Source organism: Ixodes scapularis, unplaced genomic scaffold (genome assembly GCF_016920785.2).
Source record: "Ixodes scapularis isolate PalLabHiFi unplaced genomic scaffold, ASM1692078v2 PGA_scaffold9__187_contigs__length_104089568, whole genome shotgun sequence".
Taxonomy (NCBI): Eukaryota; Metazoa; Arthropoda; class Arachnida; order Ixodida; family Ixodidae; genus Ixodes; species Ixodes scapularis.
In genome coordinates, this window is record NW_024609884.1 from 10,193,648 (window position 1) to 10,221,371 (window position 27,724).

General features: G+C 47.4%; 1 protein-coding gene across 1 annotated transcript in view; it reads right to left on the reverse strand.

The window, feature by feature from the left end:
- Positions 1-2,865: 2,865 nt before the first annotated feature.
- The window catches only part of LOC8030682, a gene marked incomplete at its 5' end in the record, with an annotated part of 31,014 nt that continues 6,155 nt past the window's right edge, over positions 2,866-27,724 (reverse strand). Inside the window, 6 exons of the mRNA XM_040223468.3 lie at positions 2,866-5,172; positions 12,668-12,799; positions 18,664-18,770; positions 19,185-19,284; positions 22,453-22,627; positions 26,613-26,732. Of these exons, the coding sequence (XP_040079402.2) occupies positions 5,044-5,172; positions 12,668-12,799; positions 18,664-18,770; positions 19,185-19,284; positions 22,453-22,627; positions 26,613-26,732 (763 nt within the window). The remainder of the gene's footprint in view (positions 5,173-12,667; positions 12,800-18,663; positions 18,771-19,184; positions 19,285-22,452; positions 22,628-26,612; positions 26,733-27,724) is intronic.

Genomic DNA, 27,724 nt, shown 5'->3' on the forward strand with positions numbered 1-27,724 from the left:
GCCGTGTGCATTTAGCCTCGTAGAAGAGCAACTAAATGTGCGAGGTTTGGTAGAAACTTCGTTTGGGGTGGCCTCTGCGTGCCCTGCCTGTCGCACTATCTATTGGCTGTGTGCAGCTTGTAGCTTCAAAAGCAGGACACCCCGAGTTCTCAAAGTAACTTTTTTTTTTTTTTTTTTTTTTTTTTTTTTTCTTAGTCTTATTACTATTTGCGCAACATTCGCGTATTTGAGATACACGTTCCAAGACGCGCAGACCTACACTCACAAGTATTGCCCTTCCACGGATAATCTTGTGATTCCTTCGATGAAGATGCATCATTAATCCACCACAAATTATTTTCGTTTTTTTTCGATATATGTGCGTATTAGGTAAGCAGATAGAGAAACCGTACCAATATTATGAAATAAGAAAAAAACGATTAAAAAAAACGTTTTGGGACAGAATCCGAACCCAGCTACATCTTCCTTTTTTTTTTTTTTTTTTCTCTCATTGGCACTGTTTGTATTTACCTGCATATACGAGTGTTCATTTAATATGGCGGTGACTACCGCAACAGCGATTCGAGTGAAATTATCAAATTGCTCAGGCCATAACTATGCAATACTTGGGGGGTTTTGTTGTTATTATTTACTTCTACGACGTACGTCATGAGGCGTCGAAGCGGTTTATCAGTTCTAATCGTCGTCAGCGTCCACGCCCGGCACCGGCACATGAGCGAGATTGATCCGGCATCCGACAGCTGCCACGGCGGGCAGTCGTCGCAGCGCTCCCTTGTGTGTCTACCGTGTAGCCTTTGTGCGTCGAGTTCCCCACGCAGCCGATAGCCAGAGCTACGAGCGGAAGAGGCGTGCGTACGTCAGCATCGCGACTCGAGCGTGTTCGGCAGGGCTATGGAGCAGGATGGAGCAGGGCTGGCAGGGCTCTGAAGAGCATTGGCAGCCGTCCGCTAGATGGCGCGACCCGCTAACGTTCGTCCGAGTACTGCTCCGAGACCAACGCGTTTCGTTCGTGCCAGCCCCTCCAGGTAGAGCCACCAGACATAGAACCTTGGTCGGTTGGCGTGACGAAAGCGCTTTCATACTGGTGCTGGTGTGCTGGAGTTCTCGCGCCAGACCCAGCGACAGTCGGAGACTTCGTCAAGGAACATATTTTTACACCAAAACCTAAGACACGCTCAAAAACGCGTTTCGGAAAAAAAAAAGGAAAAAAAAAGGTTATTGCTAAACTTCATTTTAGTTGGAGCGATTTTCTGGCTCACAAAAAGTCACGTGCGTTTTGATATGCTTCCCGGTTTGTTTCTTTCTTATATTGAATAATTCCAGTTTTATGTATCATTATACTCTTTTTTTTTTGTATAATATACACCCCGAATCATTATCTTTCAGTTGCATCATTAAATTTAAAAACATAGGATAAGAAAAAAACACAACTTGATGCCACAGAGTGCGCGGGTTGGGGCACCGGGGCTGTTTGGATTTTGCATAACAAAATGTTTTCCGGAAGAAGGAATGGACAGGCTGTGCGTAGTGGGGTGTGTGTGGTAACGAAGCTTTCCGACTTGGCCTTTCGTCGTGCGCTTTATCCAGTCGTATGAATGCGAAGTTGTTAAACTGCCTCATAATACTTTACGCGGAATCTAGTAGTTCTATATTGGTTTTCGTATGTCCATTTACGGGCTTCAGTTGCGTCTCGAACTCTATTTCAATTCCTACTTTGCAGACGGCATACGCTTAATATCGAGGCTACTGTTGTCGACATCTTGTAAACCCTGAGATGGGGAACGATAAAAAAACGCACGTTGTTGTTTTCCATTCGGTTAACTAGCAGGGGCAATTGTCCCGATTTATCGTCAAATTGTAAAAAATAACGTACGTTTCAGTTATCGATAGTACCTAAGGACGAAGGGCGAGGGTAAGACGGGCCGGGGAGGAGGAAGCAGACGGAACGCTAAAGAGAAAAGGAGGTTTCCCTCTCTCTTCTCCAGCGTTCCGCCTGCTTGCTCCTCCCCGGCCCGTCTTACCCTTGCCCTTCGTGCTTAGGTTGCTTTGAATTGACGTCACTTCCAGTACGGGCGAAAACATTGTTTTGCCTTTGCCACGCCAATAGAAGGCATTTAAGATATAAGCGGAGACGTCACACTTTGTCGTTTTCCGTCCCCTTTATTTCTTTACTATTTGCAGGTTGAAAGGTTGGATTATTTTTTCGTCGCCCATACCGGATACGGCTATTAGGTGGCTGGAGACGAGAGTACACAGAAAAGGTCTATAGCAAGCCTCAAACGAATGAGACTTCAAGTGACTCCCGAATCTAAGAAAGGCCAGAAACCTTCCGTGGTGCGCGAGACACGCTACTGGGGGCGGGATGACGCTATTAGCACATGGGCGAGAAGTCAGCCGAAATTCTCACGAAATTCGGAATATCCAAAGATAGTTTCACACCATTTCTTTCTTTTTTTTTTTTTTTTTTTCTACAAACTACGCGTGTATTTTTATTCTGGAGGAATTTTAAATATCGTTTTAACAAAATCATATGTGCGATTTACACGCGATTAGTACGCTCTACTTGTTTTCACCTCAAGAACCGTAGAGTAAAAAAAAAAAAAGTCCGGCTCCTTGCGGAGCATTACTGGGTTCCCACTTTATGTAGAGAATTAAGATATGGGCGACTCCATTTTAGATTAGATATGTGCCATCTTATCAAGATGTACACGTTTCAAACACCAAAAGCATCGCTTTTTTCCCCGACAACCAAATCTTGGAAGAACTACTTCGTGCCGCGTATGAACAATGCGCAAAGTTCCCTTTTTTCTTGAGGAGAGAACAAGTATAATTGTTTTGTTGTCGTTGTATGTAGTTTTTTTTTTAAAGTGGCGCATGGAGCTATTTTTTACGTGTTCTAATTTTCGTGCGATTTTCGTCTAGTATTTTCTACATTTCTGTCGTAGCGGGCTTTTACAATCGTAGCTGTCTCAAGCACAAAGAGCAAAGGGGTGTATCAGCATGTCACTCGGGTTGACCCCATTCTATACGGGGCACTCATTCGCTCCGTCACCGAGTTGCAGTCGCGGTTGAGATCGCACGTACAAGTTAACTGGATAGTTAGTAGTCTTGATGCCACCCTTACAGGCTGGACTCCATGTAGCGAATATGCTGCGAAAGAAAAACGGACGAATTTCGCCCGGCGGCACTGGCTCTGCGCCCGGCGTCAGAACAGTGCACCCGAGGTGGAGCGCGCAACGGCGAACGTGCCGCCGGGCGATGTCCGCTTGGTTGTTCGCCGCATATTCGCTTCATGAAGTCGTCTCAGTTTGTTTTAAATTGTCGTATTGGTCCTCGCTCGGCGGAACACGCCCTCCATCTCAGAAAAGTCTGCAGTGCCGACGAAGGCGCGGGCGCGAGCGGGTGGCTTTGGAAAGTGCCTTTAATGCGCGATTTCTCGTGCAAACAAAGCATTCTGTTGACTTGGACTGTTCCAAGTCAACAGAATGTCTGTTCTGTAGACACTTGTGAGATGGGGAAGCTATTCTAATGATGTTCTGGATAACCGCCTCACCTCCAGAACAATATATTCAGGCACTCCTTTAATATGCTCAGTCATTACGACTAATAAAATCGTATACCCCTGCTTTTGTGCATTTAAAAACCCTTCAAAACTATTTAAAAAAACAGCGAATCAGCGCACGCCAATGGGCGCGCCCGGAGATCACGAGCCGATTCGCCGTTGCTTCGAAGGAGTTTGTTCTGAAGGTATTTTAAGTGCCCGTGAAGCGGGGGTAGTACAGAAAATGGAACGCAATAATCTGTTGACAGCTGTCGCTATACATGTTGTGCGGTGATAACGGGACGTGCGTCGGCGTTCCTACGCATATCGGCGTGATGTCGGGTGTATATTTGGCGTGGCCTTTGCAGAGGGACCATTCGCCGCCGCTTCATCTCTGGAGCACAAGTGATACTGCCTTCCACGCTGCCTTCATCGCTGTCTTCATCGCTGCCCTGTACGCGACCGTTCAACTAAATCGAGTCCGACCGGCCAACACTGGCCCGGAAGTCATTACCCGAGCGCTGATGCAAGCCGCGGACCAACGGGTTCCAAGAACACGTCCAAAGGCCGAAGATCATCTAAATCTTTCCGCCGTTCTGGGGGGGACTCTTCTACACGTCCCGTTGTTTTTATGTTTGTGTGTTTTTTTTAAATTGTTATCTCTACCTCCGCGAAGACTGGGGCGAGCAGTTGCCCAGTCCTGCGCCAGCAGTGCAACTCTGGCAGTGACGCAATGATCTCGCCCAGGAGTGAGACAATGACCACGAAATAACGGGGCTCAAATAGGGCACGTTTCGCCCAGTGTTGAGGGGAGCAATGTCGTAATACGTTATGCGATTCAATCGAAACTAATCGGAGTAAAGTTATTTGAAATAAATAAACGTGTTTTTTAACGGAACACCACTGGCAGTCCTTGAGCGCTCAATGAAATCCTGTTTAATTGTCTTTTTCTTTTTTTTTTTTTTTTGTCAGCGCGTGTGTGTTATTGTTGTTGTTGTCACTGAAGCAGAGGCCAAATGACTTGTCACTTGCTTCGAGATTTGGTGGCGTGAACTATACTGGAACTTTCTGAGCGCACCGAACTGCTGGAAAGTTTGCAATCCTTCATCGAGGGTGAAACCACTGTTTGGAGCATTACTGGAAGGTTAACCAGCATTCGGGTTATGGGTGAAGCCTGGGTGACGTTGCTTCAGTTACGAGGTAATGGACTCGCCAGCCGCTGGTTCGATCATTGTAGGCGTCGTCCCTCTGAACACGAGGCTATGGTTTCCGACGATGGCCGAAGCAGACGATGCCACCCGTCGCTAAAGAAGAACGTGGAATCGGTTTCGTAGATGATTGACAGGCCTTGGACCTCGTTTCATTGGTCCTCGTCGTGTACACGCTTTCGTCGTTCCCTTGGGCGCGCAAGGATCGAAAGCCGTCACCAATCACAGCGACAAGAGGGTGTGTCTTTGTCGAAGCAGTGTACCACCGCTGTCGTCTAGCCGACGCTTCGATTTTTACAGGAACGACCCCATGACGGGATTTGTGACAACGTCGCAGATGACCAGCATGTAGACCACCATGAAGGTTCCTCCGAAGAACAGCAGCAGACTAGATGGCTTGACTAGTGCCCCAAACATCTTGGCCTAATGGGAAGACAAAGAAAGAAAAATTATCGCTAAAGGTCAATGAAGCAATTTTCTCGCTTTCGTTAAGTACTCCTTACAATTATTCCTTGGTCGTGTTCATCGTTCGCCTTACAAAAGACGCGCTAGTTTTTCTCAGGACGCGCAAGCTCCTGCTAGCGGTCAGAACAAGCGGGCAGGTGTCTTGTCGCCGGACCGTGACGTGTACCTTTCATTTCATTTATTTCCATTCCACCTTAAAGGCCCGGTTTGGGCATACACAAGGAAGGGGGGGGGGGGGGGGGGCAGTATAACGATGACTACAATAGCAGACGCAATATTATAACAATATAATACACAAAAATAAGAACACGGGAAATACACAATGGGCTAGGAAGAGATCGTAAAACTCTGTTGTATCAGTGGTGCTAACGATGGAGGATGGGAACTGGTTCCATTCTGTGATGGCATATGGGAGGAATGATTCGTTGAACGCGTTTGTTTTGCCGGAAGAGTTATTCAGGCGGGATGATATTTGATCGGGGGGTGAAAGCAACGCGTTCTTTAGTTCTCGACAATGGTAATAAATTTTATGGAGAACGCAAAGACAGAGCTTTTCTTCGGGTGAGTAAAGGTGTAAGCCCAAGTTGACTTTTTAGAGAAGAGACACTGGTGAAGTGGTCGTACTTCACATGGACTAGCCGCGAACTACAGTGTTAGAAGTAACGCGTTAGTTTCTTTTTGTAACGTACTAACGTACTCGTTAGAATTCCAAATGAGCAACGAGTAATGTCGTTATTATCGTACGGTATCTGCTATCAATTTACGTTACCCGTTACTTTCGGTTAAAAACCGAAAGTAACGATAGTTTGAAAGCAAAATAATTTTTATTCTGCGCAAACTCCCTCGGAAAACAGTTTCAAAGTCCCACGACCGGGCCCCAAAGACGGGAGATTATCGCTTTGCAAATTCCTAAGTGTCCTGTTTACAGTCTTTGTATCCAAGATACTAAGACCACAGTCACCGTGCCCTGAAGGAGAGGCGTCTCGCTGGAAAAGAGACATGCGCTCAGAAGGCAACAGTCTGCCTCCGCTCGAAGGATTCTGCCTAATCGCCCCTAGCTACTGCAGCTCGCCAAATCCTTCTCTTCAAAATAAATAAATGCTCGTTCTGTCAACAACAGAAAGGATAAACTCTAAATTTGGAAGCGTTCACGTTCCCACGCTTTGAGCCAAAACAAGTGGCGAGGTTATCGCAGGACTGAAAGGCGTCCGTCACCAGAAAGACGTCACCATATTTTAGAATCCCTGTTGCCGTGCATGGTACAGAGGTGCGGTCTCTCGCTGGATAGCGACTCCCGTTCAGAAGGTCGCCACCCACTAAATCCTCTGGGCATCCTCTCTCCCATAGCCCCTCAAAAATTAGACAAAAGACTGCGTAACCACCACAGACGGCACCTTCTTTCCATCGCAGTTAGCCCCCAACTCCCTGGCATTCAAAGACCAAATGATCTATTTCTGGACGCTGCATCTCACAATGCTCATTAATGTAAGCTAGCGAAAAGTCTTCGACATCGGCTTAGTTTAGTTTACTTGTATATTTCAGAAGGAGGGTAAATCAATCATGGCAGTTATATATAAAGACGCCTATTTGATATTTGTTTAAGTTTGCAATTTATTTAGAGAGCTTTTTTCTATACTAATTCCTGGTGCAGTCTATTCAGTTAATCTTTCGTTTTTCCAGACCACTGATAACTAGAAATCAGCAGCGGTGCTTCGCATCAGTCCAATTGTTTTTCCTTTCCGCCAGTCCCTATATTCGCCGAAGCTGTCAGAGTTCGCGGTAATTTCAAAGAAACGAAAGACCCAGACTACAAGCCACTTTCCCGACACGCCCTTGCTGAAGCAGAGGAAGATGGGCCGTATGCATCAAGCTCCGGTTTCTCAAGAATTCGTGTTTGACAATATTGTGGAGACGTTGTGGTTGAGACTCTACAGTCATATACGAACAGCTGTCGTATACTAACAGTGAAACACAAAGTAACGACAAACTAACGTAAAAGTAACGTCCGTTAGTCGTGGCAGGTAACGACACCGGTATTTCGTTACATTTGCAAAATGGTAAAAGAGCTCTGTAACGCGTTAGCTTCTTTCCAAGCTAACGAGTGGCGCTATTTCGTTACTTATTTTCGGTAACGGGCACGACACTGCATGCCGCGAAGGCTACAAGCGCGAGCCTCTTGCGTTTGATCGTGCCTTCGCTGCATGTATGCTCCTGCAGCCGGAACTTCACTTCACTGCACGTCTGCTCCTGCAGCCAATGCGTCAAGCTCGAGCTTTTAGCCTTTTCGGTTACTCCAACAGCGAGCGTTTAAAAGCAAGCGACAAAACAGCACAGGGACAAACCGCGTCAAAGCAATTAACAGATCGACAAAACAGCAGCTTTGGTGACAAAATAGCAGCTTTGGTGATTAAACAGGTTATAGCGATAACAAAGTATTATAACTAATACAAATAATATATGCCTAATATACGGTAGTGGCTGTAAACAATGGCCACTAATTGTTTTTTGTTTTTTTTTTGTAGTGCGTGTCTGACTCGTACCTTATCCCAAGTACAGCAGGTAGAGTGCTGCTGTCCACGACAGTTTTCGTAGCCCAGAAGTTACCTCGCCGGGTATCGTCATATCCTTGGTCAACGATAGTAGCGATTTCCTATTTTTACCCCGCCAACCCAGGCTTCAAGATCGAAATGTGATAAGTGTCGCCAGTGACAATCAGTAAGTCGAACGACGTTTCATCGACAGTCCGTTTCATCGAAAGGCTTCCCGCGTCCGTTGCATCGACACACCTTGCGACATCTCGGTGAAAATTTCGCTGTTTTCGCAACAAACATCTTGCCTCTCGTCTAGTTTACCGGGGGGGGGGGGGGGGGGGGGGAATCTTGGGTAATGCCTTTGTGAATCACGCGGTCGCCATTCGCGGCTTTCAGATTTAATTACAACATGTTTCCACGAAACGTGTTTTGATAAAACAATACGGATCCATTGTCGCGCGTGCGCGTGTCCCCCTCCCCCTGGTCCGTGCCACCGTGCATCCGTTGGCTTAGAGTACAGTACATTAAAAGGGCGGACGTGAGCGAGCACAGGTGCTGTTCCATGACAGGCTGCGCTCAAGTGTCCTCCTCGGGTCATGCGGCAAAAAACAACAACAGATTCCGCTAGGCTCGGAGAACACGATACCCGCGGAGGCAGGCAAGGCGAAGCAAAGTCCGGGACTGAAACAAAACGCCCTCGGCAGACACTTCTATTTCTCAGAGAGAAAAAATTAACAAAAACATAAAGCTGTGGGGACACAGACCTGGGACTGAAAGAACGAAATCTGACACCCTCACGGGAAGCCCTCGTTCTCTGGATGATGCAGCTCGTGCGACTTTCGCGCCCCCTATCAGCTTGAAATTTTCTCTTACTGTCTTGGACTGTTGAAACCTGCTCAGCGCGATTCTCCACCTATGTTTTGCGGCTTTGCATTCAAAATTTTCCGGCCTATCTTGAAAATTTCCAATTTATTTTTTCTTATGCATGCTACGTACCCTTTTTGTGTTCTCTTCAACTGTGAGAAATAGGCCTGGTAAGCGCCTGGCCATTCAAGCGTTTCTCTTCGACATTCATGGGAAACGAAGGAGAGGAAGGACGTCGAACGGCCCCGATTTTGCGACCAATGACAACTGTTCTCCCCCCTCCCAGAGATAATCCGTGTAAAGTCCTTCTGGGTCATCAGCATCGCCAAAAATAGGTTTTCGAGTTGGGGACTTGGGGTAGGAAACGGCCCACGGTTCAGTCGCGTCCGTTCCTTCCCTAAATGCCCTGTCAGACTGAGGCAACACGGCGGCAACAGCAACACAACACGTTGTCCACCAGTCGGGCAACTTGTTGCTCACTCCCCGTGTTGCCTGGCAAATCTGTCACATCGCGGCAACAGCAGTACAACATGGACGACAACTAAAATATTGCCTCGATATGACAGCTTTCGGTAACAAAAATAGCAGCAACTTGTGTTGGATGTGTGTTGCCCTGATCGCTGGCTGAGCGAATTTCGGGCCGGCAACACAGCAACACGGCAACACACATATAGCTACGATGGCACAGCTAGTTCCCTATCAATAACGTCTTACTTTAGCAAAGGCTTGGAAAACGTTATTTAACAATAATTAAGGCTGACGTGCAGCTAAAATAATTTGATGAATGTTTTTACTACGTAATTAGGGAAAGCGATTGTCGAAATGGTCGCAGCTACGGTCGTGAACGTTCAGATGTTGAAATTAGAACTGCCGAGAGACCAGCTCACACTACTGCTAGTGGAATAAAATGGCATGCCTACTCACTCGCTTATGAAGTATAATAAAAATAATCCGGAAAGCAAAGATTAAAAAAGGAAGCATTAGAACGGCCACTGTGTTCATGACTGCTGATGCTTGCAACTTGGAAACAGCCGCTACCAGACACCTGATTTGTTTAAAAAATACCCAGGACGTTTTGGGGAATGAAGCGATCACAGAGCATGCGGTAGGCCAATAGACAGCGTTGAAAAATATTCCACCGATTGTCATGAAGGCTGATCGTGTCGGGTGTTGCTGTTTTTAAGCACTGTCAGTTCAGCTCAACACCACGCTACAAAAGACGCTTTGGGATACTGCCGGTATGAACTCAATTTTACAGTAGAAATGGGAATTGCATGAATGAAAGAACCGGACAGAAACACTTCATACGGTGGCGTAAATCCCGTACATCAGCTATCTCACATGCTCGGTTAGGGCTATCTGCTTTGTCAGCGAATCAAGAAAAGTTTGATAAACTAGAGGGTGGAAAATAGTCCCCGTGTCAAGTTTTCTAATCACATTCCCTGGTTAATGTCGTCCCGTGGTAATTTCCGGCCCTTGGAACGCACTAGCAATTTCTAGAGTCACATTTCCAGCGACTCCGCGCCACACACGAACGAAGGTAAACAATCAAGATGGCGGAGTGTCCCCCACGTTGTCCCCGCCGTCAGCGCGGTGCTACAGGGTGGTCGGACAACAAACCGGCCAACACGGTTGCCGGGCGGCAGCAACATGTTGCCCGACTGTTATTGTTGCCGTGATGTGGCAGGGTCGCCGGCAACAGGATTTTCTCGTGTTGCCGGCAACATTTTTTGTTGTCGTCCATGTTGTGCTACTGTTACCGCGATGTGACAAGCTTGTCGGACAACACGGGGAGCGAGCAACAAGTTGCCCGACTGTTGGACAACATGTGCTGCTGTTGCCGTCGTGTTGCCTTAGTGTGACAGCACCTTCACTGCTCGAGAGGGGTCAGAAACTGGGAGAGGAAATAGTGCAAGCGTTGGCGTAAACTTGCTTCAAAGTTGACGCGATATGACAAACTTTGATCGAAACTCAAAAGTAGCCGACGTTAGTCAGACCCTCCCCAAAAGCGTGCCCCAAAACGAGTTCCTCTTGAATTTCGTCCGATCGTCAAGACGTGAATGTCGTCGACACTCTAGTAAGGTGTTATTTGATATATATATTTTTTTTTAATAAATCTTTTTCGGATAACGCTACACCGTGTGGTAGGTACAATATATTGTCCGAATGTCAACACTTTCCAAATTGTACGTCGGAGTCCTGTCCATCAGTAAACACGCTATTTCTGCGCGTGAAATATGCATGTCTCTCAGCTATCTTTTGTAGTAAATTATTTTCGACAATAAGCGCTTTGTCGTTTGACACGCGGCTGAACGGACGGTGCCGTCAAAACTTATTGTAAAATTAAACAAACATTCCAGTCGCATTCGTTCTGTCGCGCGCGTGCCCAACAAAACTAGTTTACAGTTCTTGCTTTTGTTTGTTTCAAATGTGGCACAATGCTTTCTCAACGGTCCTCGGGAAAATACATACACCATAAAACGCAAAATAAGCGGGAAAAGACGGAAATTTAGCCGCCAGCCGTGTTTGAAATTGCACCTACGCAGGCTGTGCTTGTCGAAACCACAGTCCACTAGGTTAGGGTTAGCAGGGACGCCGGTGAGAAACTATCCTCAGACCAACATTACTAAAATCCCAGTTGGGAAACTCGCCCTGGAAACCTGGGCCGCTGACGTCCACCAAGACTGAGCTAAATACGATAGCAGCGCCACCCTTTAGCGACGAGTTGAAACATGAAAGTTGCTTTACACAGATACTGCGAGATGACCCTGCGAGATAGCGCCACTGGCCCTTGCCCGACTAGTAGGTAGGTAGCACATCTTTATTGAGCGCAGTGCCGATGTGCAGCCGTGCATTTCCCGGAGTGGACGCTGCGGGAGAAGTGGCGGCGTTGCGATCGCCATCAGCTCGGTTCTCGAGTACGGATTGGAGCCACTTCTTTAAAGCAAGCTCTATGGCAGTTTCCCAACTGAGGGCTTCTAGTAACGTTGCCTCAAACCCAGTGAGTGGGCTCGAAAAAGGTTATCTTACCTCTAAGGCCGAGTGTTTCTAGCTAACCCGCTCGTGTTGTATATCATATCTTGTTTTGTATTAAACTCTACTAAGCTTCATAGGTTGAGCTCAGCGTAAAACATCCTTCCAAGCACCCCACTACCAACGCCCTCTTTACTTCTTTTTCTCTGCTTCAAGGTAAGATTACATCACGGTGAAAATATTTTTTTTTCTTTTTTTAAGGTTGGGGAAAAGGGGGGGGGGGGGGGGGGCAGTTGCAAGCAAAAGTTTTTATCGTGACTGTGACCTTACGTCAATATCACGTGTGAGTTAGGTTCAAACCGTTCAGCTTGCTGGCTACATAAAAATGCCTAAACGTTCAGCTACGCCAGAAGCCTGGCATCATAGTTAAGTGTCGTTATAATTCAGAAGCGGTCAGAGAAGTTCATGAACAGGGGATATTCGTACCATATGTGGCCCAAAAAACTCACGATTGCAGACGAAAAGCGGCACCTTGCTGGGGTCTCGCTTTTCCTACTACATCTGAATTAAATGTAAAATAAGGGTGCACTTAAATTAAAATTTACTCTAACACTTTCAGTATTACCGCAAGTTCGCTGTTCAATTTTTGTTTAATGCCGATCCGTAATCGGAGTTTTGTATTCTTATAGATACGCTACTAAAATATATTTGGATGCCTACATACCAAACCGAGGGAGAGCACCTGGTACATTCCCGCGAAGGACCGATAGCTTATTTAGAATGCCGGACAAAAGCTCACCGGACACAAGCTCACCGGACAAAAGGCAATGGTACACTTGCTACAACAGCGCATTATGAAAGTCAGAAACGTTAGAAACCTTCCTTGCAGGCAACAGGCTGGCCAGCTGTTCCAGTCGAATGTAGTTCTTAGTAAGGGTCGCCTAATGTAATTTTATAACTGCGTGTCTTTTTAGTTTTTTTTTGTTTTTTTTTTAGGCATAACTAGTGCTATTTCAGCTGCTTCTCCTACAGCATGGGCGTTTAGGGTAGAGAAGCGCACGTTGGGAAATAGTTTCACATCTCACTCTGAGTTTGGTGTTTCCCACGAAGAGGACAAAAGAATCCAAGTCGAAATCCTGTGCGTCCTGGTACCCGAAGACTCTCGCTTCGATGCTGATCTTGGAGATCTTCTGCCCGATGGCCGTCACTCGTGAGGCCTGCGTGCGAATGCGCATTGTCCACATTTAAGCTTCGTTCGATACATTTCACATTCGAGGGTGCTTCTTGAAACTAGGTACCGTGCCTTGCGCTTTAAGCCGCACAACGCACGTGGAATTTACGAACTGTCTGGAAGTTGTTATTTGTTTAGCCCGCAATCTTGCCGCTTAGTCTCAGTGGGCTTGTCTATGAATACAGCGATCTCTCAATGCCCAAGTTTTTGCGACAAAGATATACGAAACGCCGTGTTAACATAAATGTGTCATTGACTGGTTAGATACAAGGCGTGATCAAACGAAACCCGCTTGTTCCGCGCACGACGAGCCCAATTACGTCGCAATCATCGTGATGAGCGCAGACCACGGTACAAGCGAGCAAGCGTTCACTCTCCTCGCATGTCTGGTTTGCGTTGGACGCCATTGCTAACATGGCCGGTGTAACTGGAAATCCCATCCGATGTGGGTCAGTGAGCGAAAGCCGAAGGGTGTCGACCAGTCGTCATTCATCGCAGAATGCAGGCGGTGTATGGTGGTAACTGTGTGTCGAAGACAACAGTGACTCACTGGGCGCGAATGTTTCGGGAAGGATGCGAGGAAACGAACGATCTTTGGCGGCCACCCCATGGTATCCGCCACCTCCCCAAGATGTGGAACGCGTGTCTGATTGCGTACAGCGACTTATTCGAAGAAAGCCGGGTGCAGTCTTGCTTCCTTTGTTTCATTCTGCCCACGTGCTGATGGACTCTTTCATTCGTCCTAATAAAAGCATGCATACTTTATTTGTGAGTGATCTCAAAACTGAAGCCTCGGCAGGTTGAGCGCTCTTTTCGTTTAATACTGGTTTGGTTCAGAGCTATGTCTTTGAATGCGGTGCGTAAGCCTCTGTCGACGCCACCATAGTCTAGCTAGGAAATCTTGTCTGAAGTAATCAAGTGCTCATCACTGGTGCGGGAGCCTAACACAACTTCTTATGAAGGGAAGTTGTTGCGAAGCACATCTTTCAAAGCTTAGGTTAAAGCTAATATCAAAACACAATTGTAAATTTACTTTCAAAGGATTCCTTTGGTCAAAACTCCAATGATGCATGGCTCGCGTAAAATGAGGGGTCAATGCTCAGCACAAATCTGATCATGCTAGTCCATCAAGGCCTCAACATGAGTGACTCGCAACGCGTTACAAGTAATAAATTACAATTAATGGATTACTTGTAATCTATCCCCGTAGTACTATGGGGTAGAGGCCTCAGTCGGGCAGAAATGCTTAATCTCTGTACGTCCCTACCGGGCCTGGCCCGTGAAAATCCAAATAAACTTCAATTCAATTCAATTACTTTTTAATATAGTTTTGTAACTTTTCCATTTCTTTGGACATCTGGTAAATCAATTATTTTTTAATGATCTCATAATTTAATTATTTTTTTAAAGGTTGAGGTGCACTAAAAGGAAAGTTTGCTCCACCAGAGGCTTTCTCAACTGTGCAGCTATGGCTGTTGAGTTATACTTAGTTTTAATGCGATATCATTCTTTAGATCTCCCCCCCCCCCCCCCGGATTTCTTTAACTTTCTGGCCTCCTAATGTGTAGCAGGTACGCGCAGTAGACCAGACCATTTTCAGCTCACATTCTCGCACCCATTCACATTCGCACCCTCTTCGAAGGACCTCACGACCTTGACGTCGTCCTAGAGGTCGTCCTGGACATCATCTTCTAGGACGTCGTCTTAGAGGTCGTCCTAGACATCGCCCTAGAAGTCCTCCTAGAGGTCGTCCTAGACATCGTCCTCTAGGACGTCATCCTCGACGTCGTCCTAAAGATCGCGCTAGAGGTCGTTCTAGACGTCGTCCTCGACGTAGTCCTAGAGATAGCGCTAGAGGTCGTTCTAGACGTCGTCCTCGACGTAGTCCTAGAGATAGCGCTAGAGGTCGTCCTAGACGTCGTGTTTGATGTCGTCCTCTAGGACATGGTCCTCGAGGTCGTCTTAGACGTTGTCCTTGAGGATGTCCTAGACGATTGCTGTCGCAATTCATAGGCAATCAACAATTGTGGCTCCTGCAGCCAATTTTTACTGCGCGGACTGCGTTGGCCACAAGCTCTGGGTTCAGGAAGATACAGCAGACGGCGGCACTGACGTCATCCATTCACTTCTTCCCAAAAGGGAATCGGATTGTGTCCTGTGCTGGACGTACCGAAGCAAGCCTCTGGACCATGACATGCCGAACGGGGCAGTTTTGTCGCGACAGAAACCAGGAATCTTGAAAACATTTACTGTTCTTGAAAATGGGGCGAAAGGCAGGTTTTCAACAACGCTGCCACTAAAACCTTCTCAAATTGCAATGATTGTGTCTCGCAGCCCCGCAGTTTCCCTTTGTCCTTACTTTCTTGCTGTTGAACTGAGCCATCGGCTCAGTTCAAGAGCAAAAAGTGAGGACTTTGTGAGGTAAGGGCAAAAAGTGCTTAGTTGAACTGAGCCATCGGCTCGGTTCAACTAAGTACGTACATTGAAGATTCGCATTGTGGGCCTGCCGTACTGTGCAAGGCCAGCGAACGCAGTTCAGAGCGGCATCCACAACCGGTAAGAGATTGGTATCTCAATTATCTAAGTTAAATATTTTTTCGCGTCTTTTTTTTTTTTTTTCTTTTTTCTTACCGCAGCAGAATATTATGTTTTTTCAACCCTAACTACGATTAGATATCAAAAGTATGTGGAAACCACGCTTAATTAAAAACAGGGAACCGTTAACATTTCACAATTTAAAAAAGATAAATCGTGCGATGGATGACGGTGCGAACTTTAGTGACTTATGAGGCGACCTAAACCACCGGTGGTAGTGTTTTATGGCTGCACAAACGACTTCCATTTCTTGCTGCTCGCGGTGCATAGCCTCACAGAGGACTCCGAGACTGTCACAATGAGCTCGTTGCGACTTGCGCGAACACGATGTGAAGCGCAAAGTATTCGTGCCGCATAATTGACCTTCTTCAAGAAGGGTTCTGCTTCTGGACATGCGTACGCCTTCTCGCAGCGGCGAAAGCTGTAACTTCGGTTGGCGTCCGGAAGAATGGTTGCACTACCCCTCCTGCCTGTTCCGCGACTCGGATAAGCTGCAGAGAAGGCAGGAAAGGTATCACGGTTCCCATTTCATCCATCAACCGTAGTTGAAGCTTTAGCCACGTGGTGTCCTCTTTATATGAAAAAGGTTTGTTAAGACTACACTCCTCTCAGGTGGGGCAGCCAAGAGGGGCAGCGTCGCAGTAGACGTATTTCGAAAACGACGCTTCGAGATAACTGACGGGAACAATTAATCTAAAAGTTTAAGCGAAGATAAAAATCAGAAGATTGATAACAATAGAATAGTAATAAGCAGGACAAAAACTTCTAGACTGGGAGTAAAAACGACAGATACACCAAGTCTCAACTATCGATTTTTTTTTTTAATCGTGCTTAGTATTTACCGGCTCGTTTGCACCCTCACATTCAGTTCAACAATATAATAGCTAGGTTTTTTTTTAAAATTTTTGTCACCGCAACATAATATTATGTATTTCTGTTATTGTTACTTCACATAATATCAATGTCGTCACGTAATATACTGTTGCATTCGCAATATAACGTTAAAAAAGTCGTTCTAAAATGTAAGTGAATACTTTCCAGTGATATTTCGTTACTTTAAGTTAAGAGACTGTTTTTAATCACCGTAAACCGAATGCATTTTCTTTCTTTCTTTTTCTTTTCGCGAAGTAATTGTAACCGTCATTAGTTACTTCTCTACAGTAACTTGTACAAGATTCCGTAATGTATGGAAACGAATAACGACGTAAGATCTTGAACGACCACTTTTAAACCATCAGAGAATACACCAATTTATACAATGCAGGCTGAATTAGACAACGAAAAAATACATTTCGTATAAATACGCGAAGAGCGTAAGGGATGTTCGTAACAGTGTTGCAGAAGCTCTTTTCACTCGCATTACGTCTCAAGTGACGCTATTCGCACGACGTCGTGGGACTTGACCGGAAGTTGCTATTAGCACGAGGAGGCGATCGCGCCATCTGGCGGAGACTTCGTCAACTAATTGCACTCGATCACGAATCGCTCGGACGCGACGATACAGCAACTTATCTCACGGACCGCGGACTTAGCTTCCGCCTTCCCAATCACCGCAACCCCGATACAGATTTTACCTTCAAATACCTCATTCACACTGGCAGTTGAATCGCATCCGCTAAGCGGTTGGGAACACGGCTACAGATCCATTTTAAATGTACGCGCAGTTCATGATGAAAACCAGCGGATCCGCTTCGCGGTCGCTAAAAGCCGGAACTAAGCGGGTCAGAAGTGCTTCGGCAGCGAAAACGAGGGCTCATCGAAGTGTGATTCGGCTGTCGCGAAGTTATGCCTTCGCGGCTTTGTTGTATTAGTTTTACTTTGTTTGGGGGGCCCCTCCCCGGGTGCCCCAGTGTAGTCGGCCGCTGGTCGCCGCCGCGAGACGGGTGAAGTCTCTCCCTCGGAGTGGTTCACGAAGACCCCCGCTCGGAGTGTCAAGTGACACGGTCCGTGTCTTTCTTTGACGTGTTTACGGCCCCCTGGTACACGAACCGTTCTGCCTGAAACTCTGGTCGTCGGCAGCGGCTAACCGAAAAGAGCCAGGTTCAGGGAATTTCGAAATGGTTTCCACGTGTTGAGTGGGGTTTGTCTTTGGTGCTATATGGATTTGTATTGCTGTAGATCTACTTACGCACTTCCTTTTGGTTACTGACGTTTTGTGTAAGCGCCTGGTCTAGTGATCGTGCCTTCGTACGTTCTTTGTCTTGTTTTAACTGATCTTGTAAAGTTTGTTTGAAATGTGTCTTGTCTTGCGTATGCGCTTGTTTTGGCATGCTCATGCTTGCTTTGGGCTCCGAGCCTTTTGATTGGTGCTAAGAAAACCCTTTTTGGTTGGTTACCTGGATGGCTCCAGAATGCTGTTAAACGCAATATAAGCAGCCGCCAAGGGTACAGTAAATTAAGGCCAAGTGAGACCACGACGCCACGCGTGTGGACCCAATAAGAATACATTAGAAAAAAAGAAAAAAAAACTTTGTCTGCGAAACACTTTCTTTGCTTCCCCTTATGCTATGCTATGCTATACTCTCTCTCTCTCTCCCAGGAAACAAAACAAACAGCAAAAAGAAAACTAGATCAATTGAAACAGGATACTTTGGTTCAACCCGCAATGGACCACAGCGAAAGCAGGCCAGGTACAGAACGCCGCACCACTCCTTCTTGGGGTGAACTGTCGAAAGCGACAGTTTTTGTCGCTTTCGAAACAAAAAGAACATTACTATGAACTTGGAACTTCCGAAAAGCTCTGTCGAAGTCAGCGAACGTGCTCAAAGTAGCTCCAAGCTTCACAGTCACGTTACACCGAATGCCACAGCCGCGTGAACCGAATGAAAGTGCTATACTCTGTTTCACCTTTTGTTGTACCGAAGGAAAGGCTATAAGCGCGAGCTCCTTGCTCTGGGGCAGATCTCGGAGGCACAAGCTCTCGCGTAGTAAGAGCAGCTGTCAACACTATGAGCTCGAGCTTCCAGCTTTCGCTGTGGTACAACATAAGGTGAAACGGAGTATAGCTAGTAAATCAGGTAAACCAAGACCCTCTTGGATCAGGGCGGGTGCTCTGTAAGGGTACTGTTAGGGTATTTCGCAACAAAACAAAGTGTTCACTTAGTGAAAGTTCACTTCTGATACCCTTTGCTGAGGCCTGCGCCTGATGGCGCGATCGTCGCGCCGTTTGAATAGCAACGCCCGGTTCAGTAGCACAACGTCAACGATGTCGTGCGAATAGCAATGCTCTACCCTCTCAAAAACTGGTGTACCCACCTGAAGCAGGGGCGGGAACATCGCGAAGATCCACGCAATTGGATAAGACGCTCGGTATGCCAACACGGTCGCCTTTTTGTTGTCATTCAGTAGAAATAAGAAGATACCTGAAAAGAAAGGACAGCCCTGAAAAACGTCCAGAAACGACAAGGTATGCCGCTGCATGGGCCCTCGTACGGGGAGGGAGGGGAGGGGGGGGGGGGGGGGGGGGGGGCTCTCTACGGGGGCCCACGCAGCGAACGCCCGACTTTTTAAAGTCAGGTATTCGCGTGTTTGTAGTCCTCTTCCGATGTCTGTGCAAACAACGACGCCTAGGAGTCAAAGCTCTAGGCTGGACCTAATACGTAAACGTCGCAAGTGTTACATAAACATTAGATACCTTCCCGTAGAATATGAAACCGCGAAAAGCAGGCTGGAAAACACAACGCCGCCATTTCACAAAGCGTGCAAAAAACGGGAGCGATACCGATCGAGCCTCATCGTACCGAATCGTAACACGTTGCGTGTGCTATAGGCGTTACCTATTAGGGCGTGAATTACAAAGTTGATTATGAAGAGAGCTGCAACCTTCCCCAGGTTTCTGTTCAGGTGACTGACGAAGTCGTGACTGGCCAACAGTTCCTGCGAGTGATGGGGGGGGGGGGGGGGGGGGGGGAGCAAACAAAGAAAACAACTTTCATTCATCACAATTTAGTCGCCTAATTCTGATTCCAGCATTGAGCCTAATTTCTTCCATCAACTTTAATTTCTTCCATTAGCAACATGGAGGGTCTCAGTGATCATTCTATAATACATTTCTTCCTTAATGTTCCTGCTGGAAGCTCGCCTACGAGTCTCAAGCGAATACGTGACTATGGTAAAGGTGACTACGCGGCTATCAATAATGAACTTTGTGTGTTTCTTGATTCTTTCTTATTGCGCTTTTCTGAGCGTTCTGTTGACGAAAACTGGCAATTATTTAAATCGGAAGTAGTGCGTCTCACTAACAAGTTCATACCGTTACGGAATCTCTCCGTATCTTCAAAAGCGCCTTGGTTTAACGTTGCGCTAAAAAGGCTTTCTAACAAGAAAAAGAGGAAGTTTAGAACCGCTAAGTTTTCAAATAATGACATTAAATGGTCCGATTATTACAATGCTTCTAATATCTACAAAATGGCAGTTCAGAACGCGAAGGCTCATTTCTTTTCTGTAACTCTGCCATCCATGCTTACTAATAACCCTAGGCAGTTCTGGAATGTGGTCAATTGCAATGAAAAACCCTCGGTATCTTTTTTTAGCGACGTTGGTGAACCAGTGTCGCTTAGTGACTGTGCGTCTATTTTAAATTCTACATTTGTCGCCTCATTTTCCCATGATCATTCATCGACTGTGCCACTGCTTTTGCAAAATGATTTTTCACCCATGCTTCCGATTATATTCGACGTTGCCGGCATTATTCACCTAGTCGATAATCTAAAAATGTCTTGTTCTGCAGGAATTGATGATATAAACTCGAAGTTCCTAAAAAACACCAAGGAATATTCGTCCATTATACTATTTAAACTCTTCGAGCAATCTCTTAGTGTTGGTGTTCTACCCGGCGACTGGAAGGTGGGAAAGGTTGTGCCTGTGCATAAGACTGGTGATAAGCATATTCCTCTCAATTATCGTCCGATATCTCTAACAAGTATTTCATGCAAAATTTTAGAACATATAATCTTCTCACATCTTGTAAATTTTTTAGAATCGAACAACTTCTTTTCTCCCGCGCAACACGGGGTTCGTAAGTCCTTTTCATGTGAAACACAGTTACTAACTTTCACACATGATCTTCATCGCATTCTTGATCGTAGTTCGAAGGCCGACTGTATTTTCCTGGACTTTTCGAAAGCCTTTGATAAGGTTTCACATAGGCTTCTACTTCACAAATTAAGCAAACTTAATATCGACGCTAACGTACTTTCCTGGATTCATCCCTTTTTAACTAACCGGTCCCAATTTGTTTTTGTAAATGACACTTCATCGTCTTTATCTTCTGTAACATCCGGGGTTCCCCAAGGTTCTGTGTTGGGACCTCTGCTTTTTCTTATATTTATAAATGACCTACCCGCCAGTGTCTCGTCCTCAATCAGCTTATTCGCCGACGACTGTGTAATATACCGTGAAGTAACTAATAATTTAGATGTCATTTCTCTTCAGTCAGACATTAACAGTGTGTTAGAATGGTGTAACATGTGGAATATGCAGCTTAACGTTAACAAATGCAAAGTAATGAGAATTTCCCGTGTCCAAAATGACACTCCTCGCTACTTTTTTAACAATGTTTCTTTAGAGCACGTTTCATGTTATAAATATTTAGGCGTTCATATCTCATCCACTCTCTCTTGGGATTCTCATATCCAATACATAACAAATAATGCTAACCGCATGCTCGGATTCCTAAAACGGAATTTTTCAACAGTTCCTGTGTCGCTAAAATTACTTCTCTACAAAACACTCGTTCGCTCAAAACTGGATTATGCCTCCTCCATCTGGGACCCCGGTACTGACGTACTAACCCTTGCAGTTGAAGCGGTCCAAAACCGTTCTGCTCGCTACATCCTCACTAATTATCACCGCATCGCTAGCGTAACATCAATGAAATTGGGCCTAAAACTGCCAACGCTTGCTTTGCGCAGAAAAATTTTTCGCTTATGCCTGTATCACAAGCTATACCATCATAACCCTTTCCTACGTGAAAGGTTACTAACGCCTGCACCTTACATCTCGTCACGTCTCGATCATCAACATAAAATGGACGTACCCTCGTGTAAAACTACATCTTTTCATAGTTCGTTCATACCTCGCACCACTCTTGACTGGAACCACCTTCCAGCCTCTGCGGTATCGATTTCCGATGGTGTGGCGTTTAAAAACTGTATTGCCAATACTTATATTCCAGAATTTGACTAACCTATTGTTATTTTTCTTGTTCTGTTTCATGTGCATATCTTAGATTTACTTTATATTATGTAACCCACTCCCCTCTGTAATGCCCTCGGGCCCTGAGGGAAAAATAAATGAAATGAAATGAAACGTGATAGACCAAACATCAAACCTGAGTTGAGTAGAAATTTAACTGTCGAGTTCAAGTTCGTTCAAGTCGACCGGTTTTCTACCGGCTCCTTCACGTTTCTAAATTCATGGTTTCATAGACTTGCGTTCAGTCTGACCGGAAGCGAGGGTTGCTATGGCAACAGCTCCGTCGGCTCCAACAAAACGGGGTAAAAACCGGTTTTGCTCGCAGGTGTGTGAATCGCCCTTGAGTCTGGTTTGCACGCTGTCATGAAACTCCCTAATGTGACTTGTAGACACTAATTAAGGAGTTCGGTAGATCGCTAGGCAGCCGTACATGCTACATGGACGCAATCATTTTCGCTTTCTGTTCCTGTTTATTCTGGTCGCTTCAATCTACTGGACACTACCCTGTCATGTGATACTATTGTCTGTGATAGGTTAAGAGTTCGGGGGAAGCTCCTCCCGCCTCTTTCTACTTTAGCAGAGTAGATGCTGGAGAGTAGGTCGCCTCCTCTCAAGCCTTCGCTCTGTGTAAAGAGGTGGGACACAGAGTTCTATAATAGGAGGCCCCTAACGCTATGGCTCAACTTGGGGCGTTGCACTGCGCAAGCGTAGAAGTTAGGCGCATGTGCAGTGCGAAGGCCCGAGCTGCTTGGCTGCTTGGGGGACCCAAAAGCGTTCGGGCCCCCTGTTTTAAAACTCCCTGTTGTACAGATGACAGCACCGCGCGAAGGAGAGTGAAGGGTGCAGTACGTGCATGCCCTCCCTGAGGGTGATGCGCTTTTCCCGGAGGCGCAGCGCCACACCCCGAAGGTAGATGATGATCATTTCGCACTGGGTGCAGTAGTTGAGCAGAACCGCCATTTCGACGACGGTCATCACCAGCTGACCAAGCATCCGAAGGCCGACCAGTAGGAGTGTGTTCCACCTGCGCCAACGCGACGAACGGACAAGAGCAAAACTGCTTCAAGGTTATTCACAGAGAGTCAGAGTCTGTTGATACCAAGCTAGGTTTAAAGGGCCACTGAAAAGAACAAGTTTCTTTTTAAAGGCCTGTTCACACATGCAGCGGAGCGCTACAAGCATAGCGCTAACCTCGCGCTTAGCGCGTGTTGACGGCAGCGTTCACCAGCTTTGTATCGCACCGTCAAAACTGTTGCTCATGACAGACGATAAGTAGCTGACGACACGTGAGGAGCGCTACATCAGCGCTTCGCTGCATGTGAGAACCGGCCTTAAAGGGCTACTCCACCGATTTTTTCATTGTCTCCGATTTGCTTGAAATTTTGCAAAACTAACCAACAAACATGGCGAAAATAGTATCCCAAATATTAGGTCAAAATATTGTTTTTTCGCGAAGTTATTGAATTTACAGTTTTGGTCCTCACCGTGTTTTTCAAGCTCGAAGTCTCTACTGGCAACAGTGAAAAAGTGACGTCAGTGGAAGGCAGGGGTTCACTCTTTGGGCTGTAGATTTTGTTTTAAACTGATTCGAAGCAGTTTCATGGTGTCAAATGAATGCTTGGGAAGCTCGCTGCAGTACCCGCGCTCCAGCACGGAGCAAATGATCGGCATGTTCTATTTTTTGGCTGCTTGCTCGACTGGCAAGCCTGCCTGCCACTGACGTCACGGCCCTGAAAAGCGCGCGTATATTTGAATGTTGGTTTTTGCATCATTTTCATTTGCCGATTTCGCAATAACTATTATGAATTTCGCGATTCTGAATAGCATACCGGAGAGAGTAAAGGCCGGGGAGTCAGAAAATATAGTTAGTTGAGGTAGCTCAAAAAATCGGTGGAGTACACCTTTAACAGTCTGGCTGGGACACGCATGTCGAAAAATTAATTCTACGCGAAACGAAAAATTTTGTTTTTGTTTTTAGCGCGATACTGACGGCGCGAGATTCATTATAAATTCTGCGCGCAAAGTCCCTGACGTCACGGAATGGTCATACACTCTTTACGCCTCAACAAGATGGTCATACGCTCTCTCGACCTCAACGTGATGGCCAAGCCGATCCACCTCTCCTCCACGTGCCCGAAATGCCAAGGGAGAAAACAAGTAAAAAGGAGGTGACTACCGACTAAATCCCGTCTCGCGCCGTCAATATTAATCTAATTTTTTTTTTCCTTTTGTCGCTTAAAATTTATTTTTTGACACGCGTGTCTCAACGAAAGTCACTGGATCTGGGAAAGTAACGCCATTGCCTTCCTACCTGCTAGCCGGACAGAAGTACCAACATACAGAGTACAAAAACTCTCGAGGTGATTAGCTCATCGCTGTCGGGTGCCATGGTGATCGCAATTTCGGACCCTCTCAGACTTTCGAAGCTTCGAAAGGGTCGTTAAAACTAGTCGCACCAAGATCGCTATGGAGCATCCTCGTACTGAAAGCGTTCCTCGGCCAATCTGAGCGTCTTTGGCACTGCGCATGCAATAAACTGATCACTCATGCTTGTTTCCCCAGATCTCTTACAATTATGTTACTGTTCTTGCGTGTTTCAAGACAATAAAATTATTTTGTCAATGCCTCCAAGCACTGACGTTGCGTGCGATGGCGGTACGAAGATGTAGGGTATCACACGCGGCGTCGAGTCCGACCGAGGGCGACTGCAAAGGCTTTCGACGTAGGGGTTGCTACGGAAACAGCTGCGCCGGCTTCAACAAAACGGGGCGGGCAAAACCCTGTTTCGCCTTGTCAAAACTGCTTACGTTTAGCTGTTGCTATAGCGACACTTGCGACGCACCAATGGGGAAGCGCTGTGCAGCACAACTCAACGCAGCGCAGAGCAGTTGACGCGACTGTGCGAACGAGCCTTTACTGTGCACAAAAAGGCGCGGCACGTATCACTCGGGTTTCAACAAGGAATGAAAGCAAGGCAACAGAAGTCCTGGCGTATTCGGGAAAGCCTGTGGAGCAAGTCCATGGGGCCAGTTTCGGCACTCTGATTGTCGTGCTCTGATACACGTCACAAAGCCGCTGTTGCGCAACTGTAGCGGCTTCTTCTCTGGTTTACGACTGCTCTAGAGGCTCGTCGATTCGCGTATGCCTACGGAAAACACCATCTTCGCGAGTTCTTCGCGCGATCGCTCCATGGCACCGCTGTCACTGGGTTTTTTGCCAGAATGCTGCTTATCGCCGGTATCGCCAGTCATCGTGTCAGCAGTGCCCTGGTACATCGCGCAAACACTATGTCACGTAAGCACATGCGCGCATTGCACTTCTCGCGGGTCGCGCGAGTTCCTTCAACTCCGCTTGGCGTGCTTGGCAGCTTTCCTTCACGAACTTTTTTTTTACAAACTTTTGTCGCGAGGCGCGTATCCGCAACGGCACTCGAAATTTGCGCAGAAACCTCCCGCAATCCCAAGTCCAACTCCTCTGGACACCCGCGCATTCTGGGCTCGACGGAAACGAGGCGGCTCGCGACCTCGCCCGATCACTTTCTATCCGGGCTGGGCCAAGCCCCTACCACGGAGCCCGGTCCGCGCAAGACCGTCTGATCGGATATCATGACGTCACCGCCTATTACCTCCTCTCCCGCCGGATCTATCCGCAGGCGGACAAATCCCTTATAGCTTAGACAACCCCACGTCTGGCGCCAGCTCCCGAGGGGAGTTTTCCCCAACCTGGCCACCATGACCCATATCCACCCCAGCCTTTATCCAACCTCGGCGTGCTCCTTATGTGGCACCCATGCCAACCGGATCCATATCACCTGTCTGAGCATGCCCCAAGGATCCCTTCCCCGAAAATCCTTCTGAGAAGAGGTGGGAGGCCTCGCTTCGCAGCCCCGACCCGGACCTACAGGCCCGCCTGGTCAAAAGGGCGGAAGAGGTTGCCGGAAGGCAACAGCCGACGGCCACCACCAGTGATTTCTCTACACCCGCCCCCCCCCCCCCCCTTGTTTTTCTGAAGGCATCCCCTTAATTCGCAACGACTCCTCTATTCTCAATGCCCCCCCCCCCCCCCCCAAAAAAAAAAAAAAACCATAATTTCAATCCCTGGCCACCACGGGACCACCAACCTAAATCAAGAAAAAGACGTCCAGGAGGGGAAGCGCCTTCGGCCCCTCGACCACCACCACTACCAGGCCCTCTATACCACTTGACCCATTTCCTCAGTCAATAAAGTTTTTAATGCGAAAGCATTAACTGTCCCATGGAGTGAGCCGACGTCATCAGTTTGAAGCGCGAAAACGGCACCTAGTTTCCCTGATCCCAAAGGTCCCATTAGCTGACGCGCGGCGACGAGGCTCCCATTGGCCGCTGCGCGCGCCAGTTTCAACGACCGCCGCCAGATGGCACTGCGTGTCCGTGCCGCCAGCGCGCCGATAAAACTAACCGCCGCAACCCCATGCTGCCCATGCCACCATGGGCCCCGCGCCGGTTAAAACGGACACATTGGCGCGCGCTCAGAGGCTTCTGCTCGTCTCGCCGCCGACCAACATGCCGTCGCCTCCATCATTCACATCGTCGCCGGTGCTTCTGCCACAACACGAAAACATTACTCGCGCCACAAAACTCCGCGGATCACTCCACGGCGTTCCATTGGACATTCATGCTTTCTCATTCACAAGTCATAAGAAATGCTTAGGTGTCTTCCGACTTTTTTTTTTTCACTCTCTCTGTTAAACTATCTCACAAGTTGCGTATAACGCTATCCAAGGACAAAGACAATGACGCGAAGAGCAGCTAGGCGAGACGCTTTTATCGCTCGAACCCTTGCACATGGAGATCAACTTCTACAGCAAGCGCCCTCAAAATCCCCGATGCCGCACGAGTTCAACATTTCTCTAAGCACAGTGTAGACGTTTGCGGTGTTACTCCCACGGCGCAGTATTTTTTGTGGATATATAGTTTTCAGCGATATGTCGTTTGTTTTAACTTCTTTAGGTGTCATAAAGAGCCACTTACTCGGACAGATCGTTGAATGCTCGATGCAGAAGCTGCGCTTCGGTCTCGAGGGCCGCGTTGTACAGTGCCTGTACCGCAATTTGCATAAAAGTCCAGAGAATGGCAGCGGCCAGAAACCTCCTGCGCAGACAGACCGTGCATGCGCTAGCCGCGTGTTGCCTCTGAAACAAAAAAACTCCACCATATTCTACGCTCCACACGCGAGGGGCAACATTAGGGAGTTTTCGTCGATAGTTTTCGCCGTCCCGCTACGCTCTCCGCAACCCGCAACGATACCCGGAACTCTACAGTCAAGGCCATCGGCGCGCAGGCGCACTAGCGACGGCTTCGTTGCGGAGGGCTTAGAGGAGGGGGAAACGCGATCTACGAAAACTTTCTATAAAAGCGTGAATGCTCGCGTGTGTGAACCAAAGGGGATATTGCCGCCCGCAGAGCCGAGAAGGCAACGCTTGGTCACGGTCTTCTAGAAGATTCCCGGTCATCCTCGCAGCAGACGTAACTTTCCCTCTGCTTTGTTATTCTCGAAAGTGCCAGTTCATCCTCGCCCCGAGCGCGCGACGCTCGAACCTTCTTTGCCGAACTTTCGAGATAGTGACGCACGGTAGATAAGCAGCTGTCCGCGACCTTGTCGAGTCAGTCTCAGTCTCGCTAGCGCTCTGTAGTGCCGCCGAATCGCCGCCCGCTTTTCTGCTGCCTCGACGCTCTTCCGTTACTTCTTTTTGTTTGGCACAAGTTCGCCCATTAAATTTTTATTTTCAGTTCACTGTTCGGCTTTTCGTCACCTTCATTCGTGACATTTCTGGTGGAGGTGCGGGGTAACGCATGTCCCTGCACCATACTCCTCCGAGGGCCCGCAGTGCAAGTCCAACACCAAGCCCACGAAGACCCAACGAAGACACAAGCAAGACCCGATAAAGTCGCCGCCACCAAGAGCTAACCCGGAACTCGGATTTCTGCCAACCAAGATCAAGCAACCAACGAGGTCAACGATGGACCCCCAGACGACGCAGACCTCGACCACCGCCGGACCACGGCATACCACCTGCAGATTGACGGGCTGACGGAGAGACTAAACAAGACCATCGCCGACATGATCTCGATGTATGTGGACG